A 13,683-nucleotide genomic window follows, 5' to 3' on the forward strand; every position below is an offset into this window, starting at 1 on the left:
AAAGGGGAAGGGGGGGGGCTCTGGCCTAGCGCCTACCCCGTTTCCACATCCACCTCATGCCCGTCAATGGAAACAAAAAGGAAAACATCCAGACAATGTGCAGGCTGGTGGGCGTGGCCTTCCCGTCTAAACTCACATGTTTGGGGGATTGGGTAACGTGTGTGTTCGAAATCACATCACATATACTGTACAAGAGGTGGGATTAGACTGTAATCTGCACTGTTTACTCAAAAAATGGAAAATCAGAAGTTTACACTCAGGAGATGTAAAATAAGACATAAGATGCATAAGCACAACCAATATCTGTTATCAGAGGTGAGACCTGGAAATCCCCCCCCCCATTCCTTTGGCCAGCATATTGTTACATAACAACCGCTGAGAACAGAGGGAGGAGCCTTGAATTATGACCACCATAGGCAGACTGCAGTGTCATTCCCCCTCTTATTTCTATTCTGATTCAGTATCTGGGTTCATCTCCCACACTTTCTTTGTTTTATTTTACCTCCTCGTCTGGTTTAGGAGCACTTTAGGTTAAACAAAGAATTACAAAAAATAAAACAGGCAGACATTAAGCAGATTAGTTCAGACTGAAATGAAGAAACTGTTTGATCGAAGGGCCACATGTTTAACATTCATGTCAGCATTTAGAATAATGAACAATCTGAGGGTTAACGCAGGGAAGAAAAAATAGTTTTTATAGTAATTTTGTGTGTATGTGTGTTGTTGTCTTGCTCATTATGAGGCAATTTGTGCCTTTTTGTTCTCCTTTAGTGTATTCTTCCAGTAAAATATGTTTTTTGGAGCCATATTGTGTATTTGGGTTGTTATTTCACATTTTTTGGAGTCATTTGTGTATTTCTGTTGTCATTTTGCTTGTCAGTACTGTGGGATTGCGGAGTAAATTTTCATGTTTTTCTTGTCTCTTTGTTTTGTCATTTTCTGTAATTTTGCATATTTTTCTGGGTAATTTTATGTAACACTGTTGTCGTTTTGTTCATTTTTGGAGTAGTTTTGTTTGTGTTTTGAGTATTTTCTGTGTTTTTCCCTTGGCTTTTATTGTAATTTCCTACAATGTTGTAATTCTATGTATTTTTTTTTTAATGTATTCTTGCTTTAGTTTTGCGTATTTTTCTGTCATTTAGTACGTTTACTTAGCGGGCCGCATAACATTAGACCAAAGGCCGCATGTGGCCTCATACTAAAATGTTCTTAAAACAAATAAAAAGCACAGAATGCAAGTACATGAAAAACAATAAAAAGTACAGTCACAGTAAGAGCTTATGAAAGATAACATAGAATAGAAACCAGAGGTTTGACACAATTTGTTAATGTCTAATATAGGATAAAATTATATTTCTATAATGTCTTTTATACAAAATGTGAATGTTTTTTTTCTCATAACATACATTTCTTGTTGATTAGTTGCTGCCATAAAATAATATTAATTTCATTAATAATTTACTTTTAGCGTTTTGTTTATATATTTGTCCTATTGATAAAAAAAAAAAGTTCAAAATGGAAAAGTAAACTTTATAACTGTTACAAAACTATCAGTTAGATACATTGTCATCTATATGCAATAAGTAAAATTCTATATAAATATAGGGTAAAAAAACAACAACATTAGGACTAGACTTCTTTTATCTCCCCATGCTATATTATTGCCATACTGTATGTACCAGTTCAAAAAGTGTCTAATAATCCATTGTATCACTTTGCTATACTTTTCTCCGACAGTGATGAAATCAAACTTGCACAAACTTTAAAGCAAATATAAGGAGTGGTCTTAAAAACAAACACGTTAACGGTGCAAAAGTAAACAGGAAGAGGAGTACACAACCTAAAAATAAACAGGTTTCCAGATTCAGGCTTTCAAACATTAAGTATTTGGTCAAACTAACCTGTAGTTGTAACTACTGTATTCAAAATCAATCAGCATCAGCTTGTGCTTGTCTGAGCTCTGACGTCCCTTCAGCAGCAGGATGTTCCCTGAAAGAAAAATACCAAAATCATTATTATCATAATAATTCAACTTTGGACGATAATGACCAGCTTTATACATCTATATATGTATACATTTATGCTTTACCTTCTTGGCAGTCATTGTGACAGAAAACAACAGGAGAATGAGTCGATTTCAACAGTGACCTGAGGATGGGTGAGAAACAGAAACGTCAAAGCTACAGACTGGACAACAGATCTCACATAAATCTCACCTGCACCAACTTTAAGATAAGATAAGATAATCCTTTATTCATCTCACAATAGAGAAATTTACAGTATTACAGCAGCAAAGATTAGATAAAATATGAAAGTTAAAAACATTAAAACGTTACAAAATAAAAGCTAAGTTGAATTTTCACCTTATTGACTATCTGTGATAAACAAAAATATGCTTAATATTTTAGAAAAACTTCTAATAACAAAACAAAGGTGTTTTTTTAAAGAGGGGAAGTAACAGTGGAGAGTCAGCGTGTTTCTGTGGATTAACAACATCACGGGAGCTACACATTCTGCACATTCTGTTACATAACGCCACGTTTGGACTCATTACAGGCACGAGCATGTTCGTCCCATGTGTGTATTGTAGTGTGTGCATGTGCATGTGTGTGTAGAAACATACTTTAGCACATCCATCTCTGACGGGAGGTCGTAGCTGAGCAGGCGGGTAAAGCGGCGTGCTTGGGTCTCTCTGGTGAAGTTCAGCTTCATGACTTGGCTCAAGTACCTGGTGAGAGAGTGATTGTTATTCAGCACGTTTTCACTCAGAAACATGTTACATAAAATCTGAAGTTGGATACATTTCAAGTTCAAACAGTACGGTTAAAGATTATTTTTTGTTCCATGTATCGTACGTATAAACAACAAAGGACCCACTTCTATTCTACTAAACTACTTTCTCATCAGCTCATTGATTCACTAGTGCAGGGGTCGCCAACCTTTCTGAAACTTAGAGCTACTTCGTAGGTACAGTATAGTCCAAAAGGCTACCAGTTAGAAAATAACTTCTTAAATACCAAATGTTAACAGTTTCACTTTAATTAGAGGGTAAGACGATAAAGAAGGTTAGCAGTAATTTATAAAGGTAGGAAATGTTTAGGTTTCAACATGCAACACTTTATGTCTCCTAATTTATTAAATTGTTTCATTTTCATTACATTTCATATATTTTATGACATTTAAAATGATCATCTTCCTATTTCACTTGCTTCTAACGAACAACATGTAACATTTGTAAAATGTAACAATTATAAATGAAAAATGTCATTAAATCAGGGGCTTTCGCCTTAAATTATGGTCATATATGTTTACACAAATGTCATATATGTTTACACATATATGACATTTGTTCTATGCATTTGACCCTAACCCTGAGGAGCTGTGGGGGAGCAGTTGGGGGTTAAGAGACTTGCTCAACATCCCACAGTTATTGACCGGGTGAGATTCAAACCGGTGACCCTCTGATTACAAGCCTGCTTCCTTCACCACTAGGCCACCACATTATGTCATATTTTTCTGAAAATCTACCATGTGTTTAAAAAAATATATATATATATATATATATATAACATGCCACAACCCATACATCAAATATGCAGCACTGTAAAATATTGCCCACAATGTTTTAATGAAAATAAACATTTAAAGAGCAGGGGTTCTCAACTGGTCTCACCCTGGGACCCACATTTTGCCACAGTCATTAAATCACAACCCACAATTCATTCAACTAACCAAATTTAGTTTTTCAAAAATAGCTGTTGAAAGCACACATATATAATCTTTTTTAAAACATAAATCTATATTTTCCTGTGCAACATGCATTTCACAGCATGCCTGTCAAAAGAAAATTTTCTTTCAAAATGAAAGACAAATCCTATTTATTTATTTTTGACCAGGTCCGCGACCCACTTTTTGTCCCGACCCACTAGTTGAGAATCACTGTCTTAGAGAGTTTAAATCCTGCAAAGTAAATCAGATTTTAGATGGAGTTCACTGGTGACTAGAGCTCCTGAGGGCCCCTCACATGGTCCATGCGTGCTACCTGGTGCCTGCAGGCACCGTGTTGGTGACCCCTGCAGTAGATGAACAACAATGGGACTATGAGCAGTATGCAGTATGTAAATAAGTATCCAGCATTACAGGGCTGCTCTAGAGTCAAATGAGAAAATATGACAGCTGATTGACTGTTCCCTAGTTCGCTATCAAAATAAAACTTAAATAAAATACATGCAATTCAGTATTTTTGGATCTTATTTAATCTAAATCAAGCCAGAAATGTGTGACACAACATGGACAAGTTCAGTTTGCAGTTGTGGGTGCAGTTACATTTTTTAACCATAATACAAGTTCTGTGTATAGACAAAGGACAACTGTGTAGAGCTTAATTCTTTGTTACAATTGGGCTTTGAGTCCTAAAGAAATCAGGTCCTCATTACTGTAGCAGGAAATATTTCCAACTAGAAGTAGCATAATTGTATTCACAGCACTGTGAATACAAAAATAAACATAAACAATAAAAATTGCCTTATTCTATTTAGAGTTGCTGCAGTCAGTGTTTATATACGGTAGTCAGTCATTTTAAACAACAGTTTTAAATCAAAATAAATGCACAATTTTTTTTTTTTTTTTTAAATGATGGAATATCAGCTGGAGTAAATTTGTGTTTCAGGTGTTACTGAACAGAACAGATGACCACACAAATGCATCTAACTGATTGTTAAGTTTCCCAAAATTGCAAAAGTTTGTTTGGCTTCGCAGGCTTCAACCAACCAAATTTAGTTTTTCAAAATTAGTCGTTGAAAAAAAACACACATGAAATCTTTGTAAAAGCATAAATCTATATATTTTCATGTCCAACATGCATTTCACAACATGCCTGTAAAAAGAAATGTTAAGTTCAAATAAAAGACAAGTCCAACATGAGACTTTAAAGCTGATACCCAGAGTTTCTGAGAAATCTATGTTAATGTATGATTCTTTTGAAATTCAATAAAGTACCTAACAAGTCTTTTACTATGGTCTACTGTCTGTGGCCATTCATATACATTAATGTATATAAGTCCCTCCTTCATCCTATAGACCCCATACAAATAGAAAGGATCGCAGAGTGTGCCCAGCCAATAGGCTTTGACTTCCTGTTTTTGAGTCTGTCAATCAAAGTGAATGTGTAACTGTGCACAGAAACAAGGCCGCTCATCACAACTGCAAACAGGTAAATATGATTTTGGCTCTATCCTGACCCATAGACCTATATCAATGCACCCAATGCGACCTTGTTACTTTTCGCGATGCGCATGCAGAAAAGTAGAGGCGTGGCTTCTGGCAGACTGGCAGAGGCAGTGGGAGGAAGTGGGGCTATTTAAGGCGGGACATCAAGATGTTTCTCAGAAACTCCGGATAGCAGCTTTAAGTATTTATTTTATTTTTAACCAGCTGTCCGCAATTCACCCAGTACAGGTCTGTGATCCACTTTTGGGTCAGGACCCACCAGTTGAGAATCGCTGCTTTAAAGGGCACTTTAATTGCGATTCTTGAAGTTTGAAGGGCATCTACTGGATCACAACATCCAAAGTCTAGCTGTATTAAAACGTTATGTGGTTTTTCATTTCTATTCTTGTCATACCGACGCTGGAACTTTTCTAAATCTTTAGGTCTGACATGGAAATTTCCAGACTAGTCGGTCAAATTACTCATGTTTGAATTGCACTCCTGTATGACGACAGTAGAGTATTTAGAGACAGGAATTTCACTGGACGACGGACTTTACCTCCAACGTTGTGCAACCTCATGCTCATAACCACCAGATAAATAAAGCACTTCAAACGGAAACGCACACCGACTGTCCTGATAACGCTAATCAATAAGTGGTCAGTGGTGCAGTATTGATGCTCTTGTGTGCGTGTAATGAAATGACTCACTTGTCCATTGTGCAAAACAGCCACTTTGGCTCCTTGTTGAAGGGCATCCTCATCATATGGAACCTGGCCATCTTCTCTGCAACCTCGGCAGAGAGGTTTGGGTCGCCCAGTTCACACGTATCCAGTTTACGACTCTGCAGAGATAGCAATTCTGTTAATTATGTGATCATGATAAACGTAAAGATAAACACGGTGACTCAAGTCATAAACATGTCGTCATTCTGTTGAGAAAAATCCTCAGTTCACAAGATAAGATGTCACACTTCATCCAAAAAACCTTTACTATCACTCTGATAACATGCTAACATGTTAAAATATTGTATTTTTGTCAAAGGCAAACAGGGTTGGGGTCAATTATAATCACGATCACGTAATTGGTAATTAATGACAATTATGACATAATTAGAATTGAAATGGTAATGGAAAAAATCTGTTGCTGTTTGTAATTTAATTGTAACTGAATTTAGATAATTGACTTTGTAATTGTAACGAAAATTCTATTAAAATTGTTTAGTGTTAGTTAACAATTAGTAGTTAATTATTAAAATATGTTTCATATCAAGTTTTGAAATCAAGGGTTGTGCTGACACAAAAAAAGGCTCCGACGGCCACACCAAAAATATTAAAACCTATATTTTCATTGATTAGGAAGCGTAACAAGAAAACCAATAAATAGGCAAGTAATAAGATATTAAATGTTTTTAGTGTATTTTAAAGCTGATTTAGGAGCAGTTATAAGAGATGCTAACAGAAAATACAGTTAATATGAATAAATCAAAAAAGGCAAAATGTAACAATGAACTCATGCACTTATCCTAGAGTTGTAATCAATACTGTCAATTTAATTTCATTTATTATAATGCTGAAAGTACAGAGCCATAAAATCTACACACAGCAAAAAATTGTACATATCAGTTACATATCATAGTATCACAAATATTTGTTTTGCATAAAGTGTGAATCTTTGTAAAAATGGCCAAAGGTGTAACATACGTGATAGTTGATTTGAGCTTGATACAGTATCTCAGTGCAGTCTGGGTGTATGTTTGCATGTTCTCTGAGTGCGTAACGGTTTAATCCACATTCAGTGACCCTAGTCATCCTGTGGTAATGGCCACAGCTGCATGTGGTTGGAACATCTGTAACTTACAGGGACATACTGCTCCAGGCGACCTTGAGGGAAAATGCCGTAGAGTTTCGGCCCAAGCTCCCTCTCTGCCAGGATTGCAAACATCACGCTCTCGAGCACCATGGCCTCTGCACCCTGCAAACACACACACAGCAGAAGGAGAACGTTACATTTCAAGGTTTTAAGTGTCTCAACAACTTTGAAAAGCGTTTGTATGTCAATTTGTGGAGTAAAATTATGGAACAGAATGAGTAAAACATTGTTCAAACATAATTCAGTATAAAAATAGGTATAAAGAAATTATTTTCACAAGGTAGAGGAATGAATCTGATTCTATTTTGATGATTAGCTATGGGCTATTTGTGAATATTTAGATTGTTCGTTTAATGATATATGGGTAAATAATTGTATTATTAGTTGTACTTAAAAATCGGTAGTGATTAAAGGGGTAGGATTAAGGTGTTTGTGGATCATATCAAAGGTCCATTTCTGCTGTTGTAATTAATCATTTTTTTGTTTTCTAAACTTCTTTTATCATTTTACAAGTTTGAAATAAAAACATCAATCAATAATGAGGGGAATCCACCTCTGCCCCCCCTGCTTACCACCCAGCGCTTTGAAGTGTTAATGAGAAACACAAAGAGCTTCTACTGCAGGTCACAGGGTCTGAAATCAGATTTCTTAACTCCTTTCATCTTCTACAGGTGCAGCATTTTGTTTTTTTATGATAAGGTTGAAACCGCAGTCTAGTTTAATGTTCGATGCAATAATAATGATGTTATGATGCGTACCACCATCAGACTAATAGCTGAAACTGCTTGAGTCAAACAAAAATACACGACACCTTTTTCTATTGTAGAGATTAACAAGTATTTGACGAAAGAAATTTCATGATGTAAAAGTCGGATTTTACGAATGTAGAGTTATTGTTGTGAGGATCAAATTGTGAAGGGGGTCTTGTTATCATCAGCTCAGGTATTTCCAAAGTCTTTTAGTGGGCGGATTGCCAAAGCTGCTTTGTGAAAAAAGCTCTTGAAGTCTGAGATGTGCAAATGCTAAAACAACAGCAGGCTTAAAGCAATGTCTGAAAAAGGCATGAAAAGAAAGCAGCGGGTGTAGGAGATGGATGGAAAGGCCTGAATGAGGAGAAATGCTGCTGTTAGGGTTACTTGAGGTTTGCTTAATGTCCCTGCACTGGGAAAAAAAAAATAGGAGCTGAATAAAAACTTTAAGGTTTCATGAACAGAGACACATGTTGCCCAGGGCACAACAGGAGCTCAAAGGTGACCTTTTCTTGAACAACTAAAACACGTGTTTGGGAACAAAACCCGGACTTGGTTCTGACTGACTTAAGTCTTTTGAGTGAAAAAGACTGAAAACTGGGCATTTCACCAAATAGGCAAGAAGTCACTGGCTGAGGAAATAAAATGCTTGCCTACTTCACAGCAAAGTTAGCAGGACAAATGAATTCAGGGCTTGTATGGAGTCTTGTACGACCCAACCTGAGTTAGATTAGGAAAGTCAGACAACTTTCATACCTACAAGGCACTCTAAACTCTAAAAAATAACCTTTATTTTAGCTAGTAGCACAAACACTGCTGTGAATTTACCTTAAAGTCATGTTTATTTCAGCTAGTAGCACCAACAGTGCTATGAATCATTATAAAGTCATGTTTATTTCAGCTAGTAGCGCTAATAGTGCCATGAATTTACCTTAAAGTCATGTTTATTTCAGCAAGTAGCGCTAATAGTGCCGTGAATTTACCTTAAAATCATGTTTATTTCAGCTAGTAGCGCAAATAGTGCCGTGAATTTACCTTAAAATCATGTTTATTTCAGCTAGTAGCGCTAACAGTGTTGTTTATTTTAGCTAGTAGTGCCAACAGCGCTATGAAATTATTATAAAGTCATGTTTATTTCAGCTAATAGCACAAATTTACCTTAAAGTCATGTTATTTCAGCTAGTAGCATCAACAGTGCTATGAATTTACTATAAAGTCACATTTATTTCAGCTAGTAGCGCTAACAGTGTCATGTTTATTTCAGCTAGTAACGCTAACAGTGCTATGAATTTACCTTAGTCATGTTTATTTCAGCTAGTAACGCTAACAGTGCTATGAATTTACCTTAAGTCATGTTTATTTCAGCTAATAACGCTAACAGTGCTATGAATTTAACTTAAAGTCATGTTTATTTCAGCTAATATTGCTAACAGTGCTATGAATTTACCTTAAAGTCATGTTTATTTCAGCTAATAATGCTGAGTGCTATAAAGTAACCCTAAAGTTAATGCCAGATTAGTCTGGTTAACAGGTGAAAATCAAACCAATAACATTTTTTACCCAGCCTATTGGCAAATACTAATGCTAGCAGTTAGCATAACTCTACAGCTGTCTGAAGGCATCCTTCATTGGCAATAGTCCTTGTTTTGTAATGCTATGTGACTCTTTCCTTCAACGCTAACCTAGCTAAAGCCGAAAGCTAAAGCTGCGGTAAAGAACATTGAATGACATCCTGCATTTTGAACTTACTTAAGGTAATCACTGTTTAGATAAAGCGTTGCAAAATATCCTGATTTGGACCAGACTGCTGTGGTCATTGGCTGCTAGCCAGTGGATCACTTTTTTAAATTGCTCTTCAGCAGGAAGCCTGCTTAAAGAAAGAAGTATGGCCCCTTTTACGACTCAATGTTACATCGTAATTTAAAGTGCATACTTAGTGAATATCTTTGGAAACATCGTGGTGAAAAAAACTTTACACATAGGGTGACTGATTTGCTCTGCAGTAATAAAACATTTTGACTTTTATTGTTGCCATTGTCGTTACAATAAGGTTATCATAGACGGGATAATACAGATTGAACTGAAAGACCAGGGGGCAGATGCACAGCTCTGATGAACTACAGACAAGTTGCATCTAAAAGATTACAAGGTTGATTATATGGTGAGAATTTCATTTTAAGTCAATTCATAGTGAGAACAGCTCCTACTTTGCGCAAAGTTTGTACATCATATTTGAATTATTCATAAGAGTATATTTTGAGCAACAATGCTGAACATTAGAGAAAGTGAAATAAAGGCTGAGGACAACAGCTGTCTAACATTAACGTTATATACATGTGTGTTGGATCAGAAAGGGGATTTTCTAAAACCCTGAGCCATTGTTTCCCAGTGGGAATTGAGAAAAAAAACAATGTTAGCAATGCTTTATAATATCCTTACATGATTTGTGTTAGTCTTTTTAGCAGGTGCTTTGAATTTAAACAATACTTAAATGCAATTTAAATAGCTTTTCCCAAAAGCATGAGCATATTAAACAAATATTGAATCTGTCTCCTGGACATTCAGCACGGTTGGTTTGTTGCCAGGTCGTTTGATGGCAGGACATTCTGCCTGGTTACATAAGGCCTTATCTACAGAAATGCTTAATGTTCAGTTTTAAATAGTCTCTTGACCCAATATGATCTCGACATGTATCCTGTGATATTTGATCTTGTGCAGTAAGCAGAACGGGGACTTTTGGGCATGGAGTCTGTCTGACAGATGACAAATGACTTCATTAATTCTAGTGCTTTCCTCTACAAACCTACAACCTCAGTAAAAAGAAGAACGTTATACATCACTCATGACCTACACTGAACTCTCTGCAGGCTTTTTTAAGATCCTGCATCCACTTTTACATTTTGTTCTGAAGCAAAGACATACTTGTATGTAGGTTGAAGGTTTTTTTTTCCTAACCACAAAATGGAACTGAAAGACTTCTGTCAGATTGTACACGTTAGGGCTGGGCAATTTGAGTTTCTATTCGATTATTGATTGTTTTTTTTCTTTTTCAATACACTTAAAAATGACTGCAGACATCAGATATATTGTCAAAAGTGCAACTTTATTGCTGTGATTGTCCTCAAGAGTTAAAATGCATAGAACAATCCCAAAATAAATGGTAAATGAGGTTCTGTCATTCAACAATTTCAAGCGTTAACCCAGGTTTAAGCAAAAGTACAACAGCAACTTCACAGTAGCTTAAATTTTTTGATTAAGAAATCAGATAACTACATATTTTATAACATATAACATTACAATTAAAACAATAATGAACTCTTCCCTTATCATCTCAGCATAGTAGGAATAAAAAATTAAAGCCTACTCAAAGGGTAAACAAATATAAACAAAGAGGGAGCAGGCTCACATCGCGCTACGGTAACTCACAAGGACGGAACGCGAAAAAGTCCGAAAAGACTGTGGTGGAGAAAAAAAAAAAAATGTATATATGTATTATGGTTTTTTTTTTAAACGCGAATTTGCAAAGTAAAAATCGTTTTTATCTACAAATTCAATTAAATCGATTTTTTGCCCAGCCCTAGTACACGTAATGTTAAAAACCCTACAAAGTTCAAGACTAAGTGTGTAATTAAAAAGTTTAAATTTATTGGCGATAATGTTTAGAGATATATATTTTGGATACTTTAACATTTCTGAATTTGAAAGCCATAAATCAATCAAAAATTACCCGAAAACAAGAGACATATTGTTTTTCCTTCATTTAAATCTTAGTTTATTTATTTTTTCCTTTCAAATCCTGAATCACATTGGTGTCCATTCATTAATGCTTTAGGTACCTTTTGGCTTACATCTACATTAGTGATAATGCATTAAACACTAAACAATTAAAGTAAATAGTAAATAATGCCGTCTTTACATCCATGTAATCTCAACTCAGTCTAATTGTATTTACGTACTCTAATGTCAAAATTGATCAAAATGTATTTTCATTCTAACTTTATTGATAAACAGAAGAGGACAAAGCTTGTATGTATGGATTTGTATACAGTATGTATCGTAAAGTCTATAATTATGATTAACTGGCAAGGCATCTCAGGCTAGAATTTAAGCTAACCCGCTAGTTGTAGTTTGTGAAAACTTGAGCTTGTGTTTAACCGTTTAGTCACCATAAGGGTCTACATTGTGAACCCCTTTGGTCTCATATTGACCATCTGTCAAGCCTGCAATCCCTCCATTAGCCCCAGTTTAGCACGGTCTGACCTATTTATGTAGTTGCTCAGCGTTTTAGTGTCATGTTTGGTTAGGGTCACCCTGTCAGACAAGCTGTCAACTCAATCAAGAGGTTAATCATCAACAAGTCAAGGACACGTCCTAGCTGAACTCTAGCCAAGGAAACAGATATTAGGCACATTATTTAAGATGTTTCTACCATTGCTAGTATGCACTTTAATCCAAAATTCCCTCTCTGAATATAGTTAAATTTTCTATCATTACACAAAACACACTTTAAGCATCTCCTCTGCTTTGACTTAATTACCAGGTGACCTTAAAGTGATGCAGGTACTTTATGCATCAGACAGACAACTGCCCACGCTTTAACCTTAATTCTTATCTCCTGTGCGATGTGTGTCAGTGTGAGCCACTAAAGGGATACATTAATGAGGCTCAGACCTGGTCCACTGGGACACATTTTGTCCAGACAGACTATGTACACATACAGTTATGTAACAGTTACTGATCACCAGCACTCCTGTTTACACTCATGGGGTCACTTAGTTCCAGACTTTTGACACTTCTTTCACCATTCCTAGATCAATAACCTCCAAGTTGTATCTTGATAATTTGAAAACCCTGAGCAGGTTCAGTGAACTGTCATGAAATCTAAAATATTTCAATTAAAGTCAACTGGACAGAACTACATTCAATGTTTTATTCAGGGTCCCAGTTTCTGCTGGTGCCTATCTTCAGCTTTTAACGGGAGTTTGATGTGCATGTATTGGTAGGCGGAGACGATTCAGGGAGGGACTCTGTGGGTGACTAATCGTAGGTGCATGTGATTAATCACACCTCTTTCATATTTCAGGGAAGTAGAATGGAGAAGAGAGTTACTGGCAGTTTGCTGCAAGCAGGCTGAGCTAAAACTCCTGCAGAGGAGCAACTGGACTCCACTAATGTGAACATGTCGGGACAAGCCCCCAACTGTGGGGGTACAACCTGGACGCAGTTTTTTTTGCATTCATCAAATTTGTTCCTCCAAGATATTTTGATGTTGATGTTATCAGAATCAGAATTCCTTTATTAATCCCAGGGGGAAATTGCTTTTGTTACAGCCACAAAACAAAAAAAATCACAAAGAAAAGAATAAAAATGTTAACAAAGACAAAAGAAAGAATAAACAATAAATAAGTGTATAATTAAGTAAAAAAACTGTTAAAAAATAGGGATCAGAAACACACACATTACAGTAGTAGAAAATAAAGTAGGATATATAATAATAATAAACAAATACATACCAATATGATTCAGATATTTACAAAAATAATACAAATATGATTTAGAAGTTGTTTTACCTATTATCATTCGTTCATCGTGATTTTCACTCAAATAAACTCTTAAAAGCTAACAAGCTAACAACTTAAGAAAAACTTCTACTCTGAATCATACAAATAATGATTTTTGTGTGTGTGTGTGTGTAATTGTAGTGGTAGTAGATGATCTCACCCATATCACAAGACATCAAGTGGTGACGCGCTTTGTAAAGAAACGGTCAAAGGTTGTGGCCACATTAAGTCAGAGGGCATTGTGGCTTCCTGTTTCCTGTTTGTTCGACCTTAGACTGATTTTTCCATTGCAA

The 13,683-nt window shown here is 35.8% G+C and overlaps 1 protein-coding gene across 2 annotated transcripts in view; it reads right to left on the minus strand.

Moving 5' to 3' along the window:
* chka (choline kinase alpha) overlaps positions 1-13,683 on the minus strand; it is a 29,692-nt gene that overhangs the window by 7,112 nt on the left and 8,897 nt on the right. For both annotated transcript variants that reach the window (XM_028450218.1, XM_028450217.1), the window contains 5 exons: positions 7,069-7,182; positions 5,919-6,052; positions 2,624-2,728; positions 2,090-2,148; positions 1,902-1,989 (listed from right to left, as the gene is read on the minus strand). In XM_028450218.1, coding sequence (XP_028306019.1) covers positions 1,902-1,989; positions 2,090-2,148; positions 2,624-2,728; positions 5,919-6,052; positions 7,069-7,182 — 500 coding nt within the window. The remainder of the gene's footprint in view (positions 1-1,901; positions 1,990-2,089; positions 2,149-2,623; positions 2,729-5,918; positions 6,053-7,068; positions 7,183-13,683) is intronic.

The sequence above is a fragment of the Gouania willdenowi genome, chromosome 6 (assembly GCF_900634775.1).
Source record: "Gouania willdenowi chromosome 6, fGouWil2.1, whole genome shotgun sequence".
Classification (NCBI taxonomy): domain Eukaryota; kingdom Metazoa; phylum Chordata; class Actinopteri; order Blenniiformes; family Gobiesocidae; genus Gouania; species Gouania willdenowi.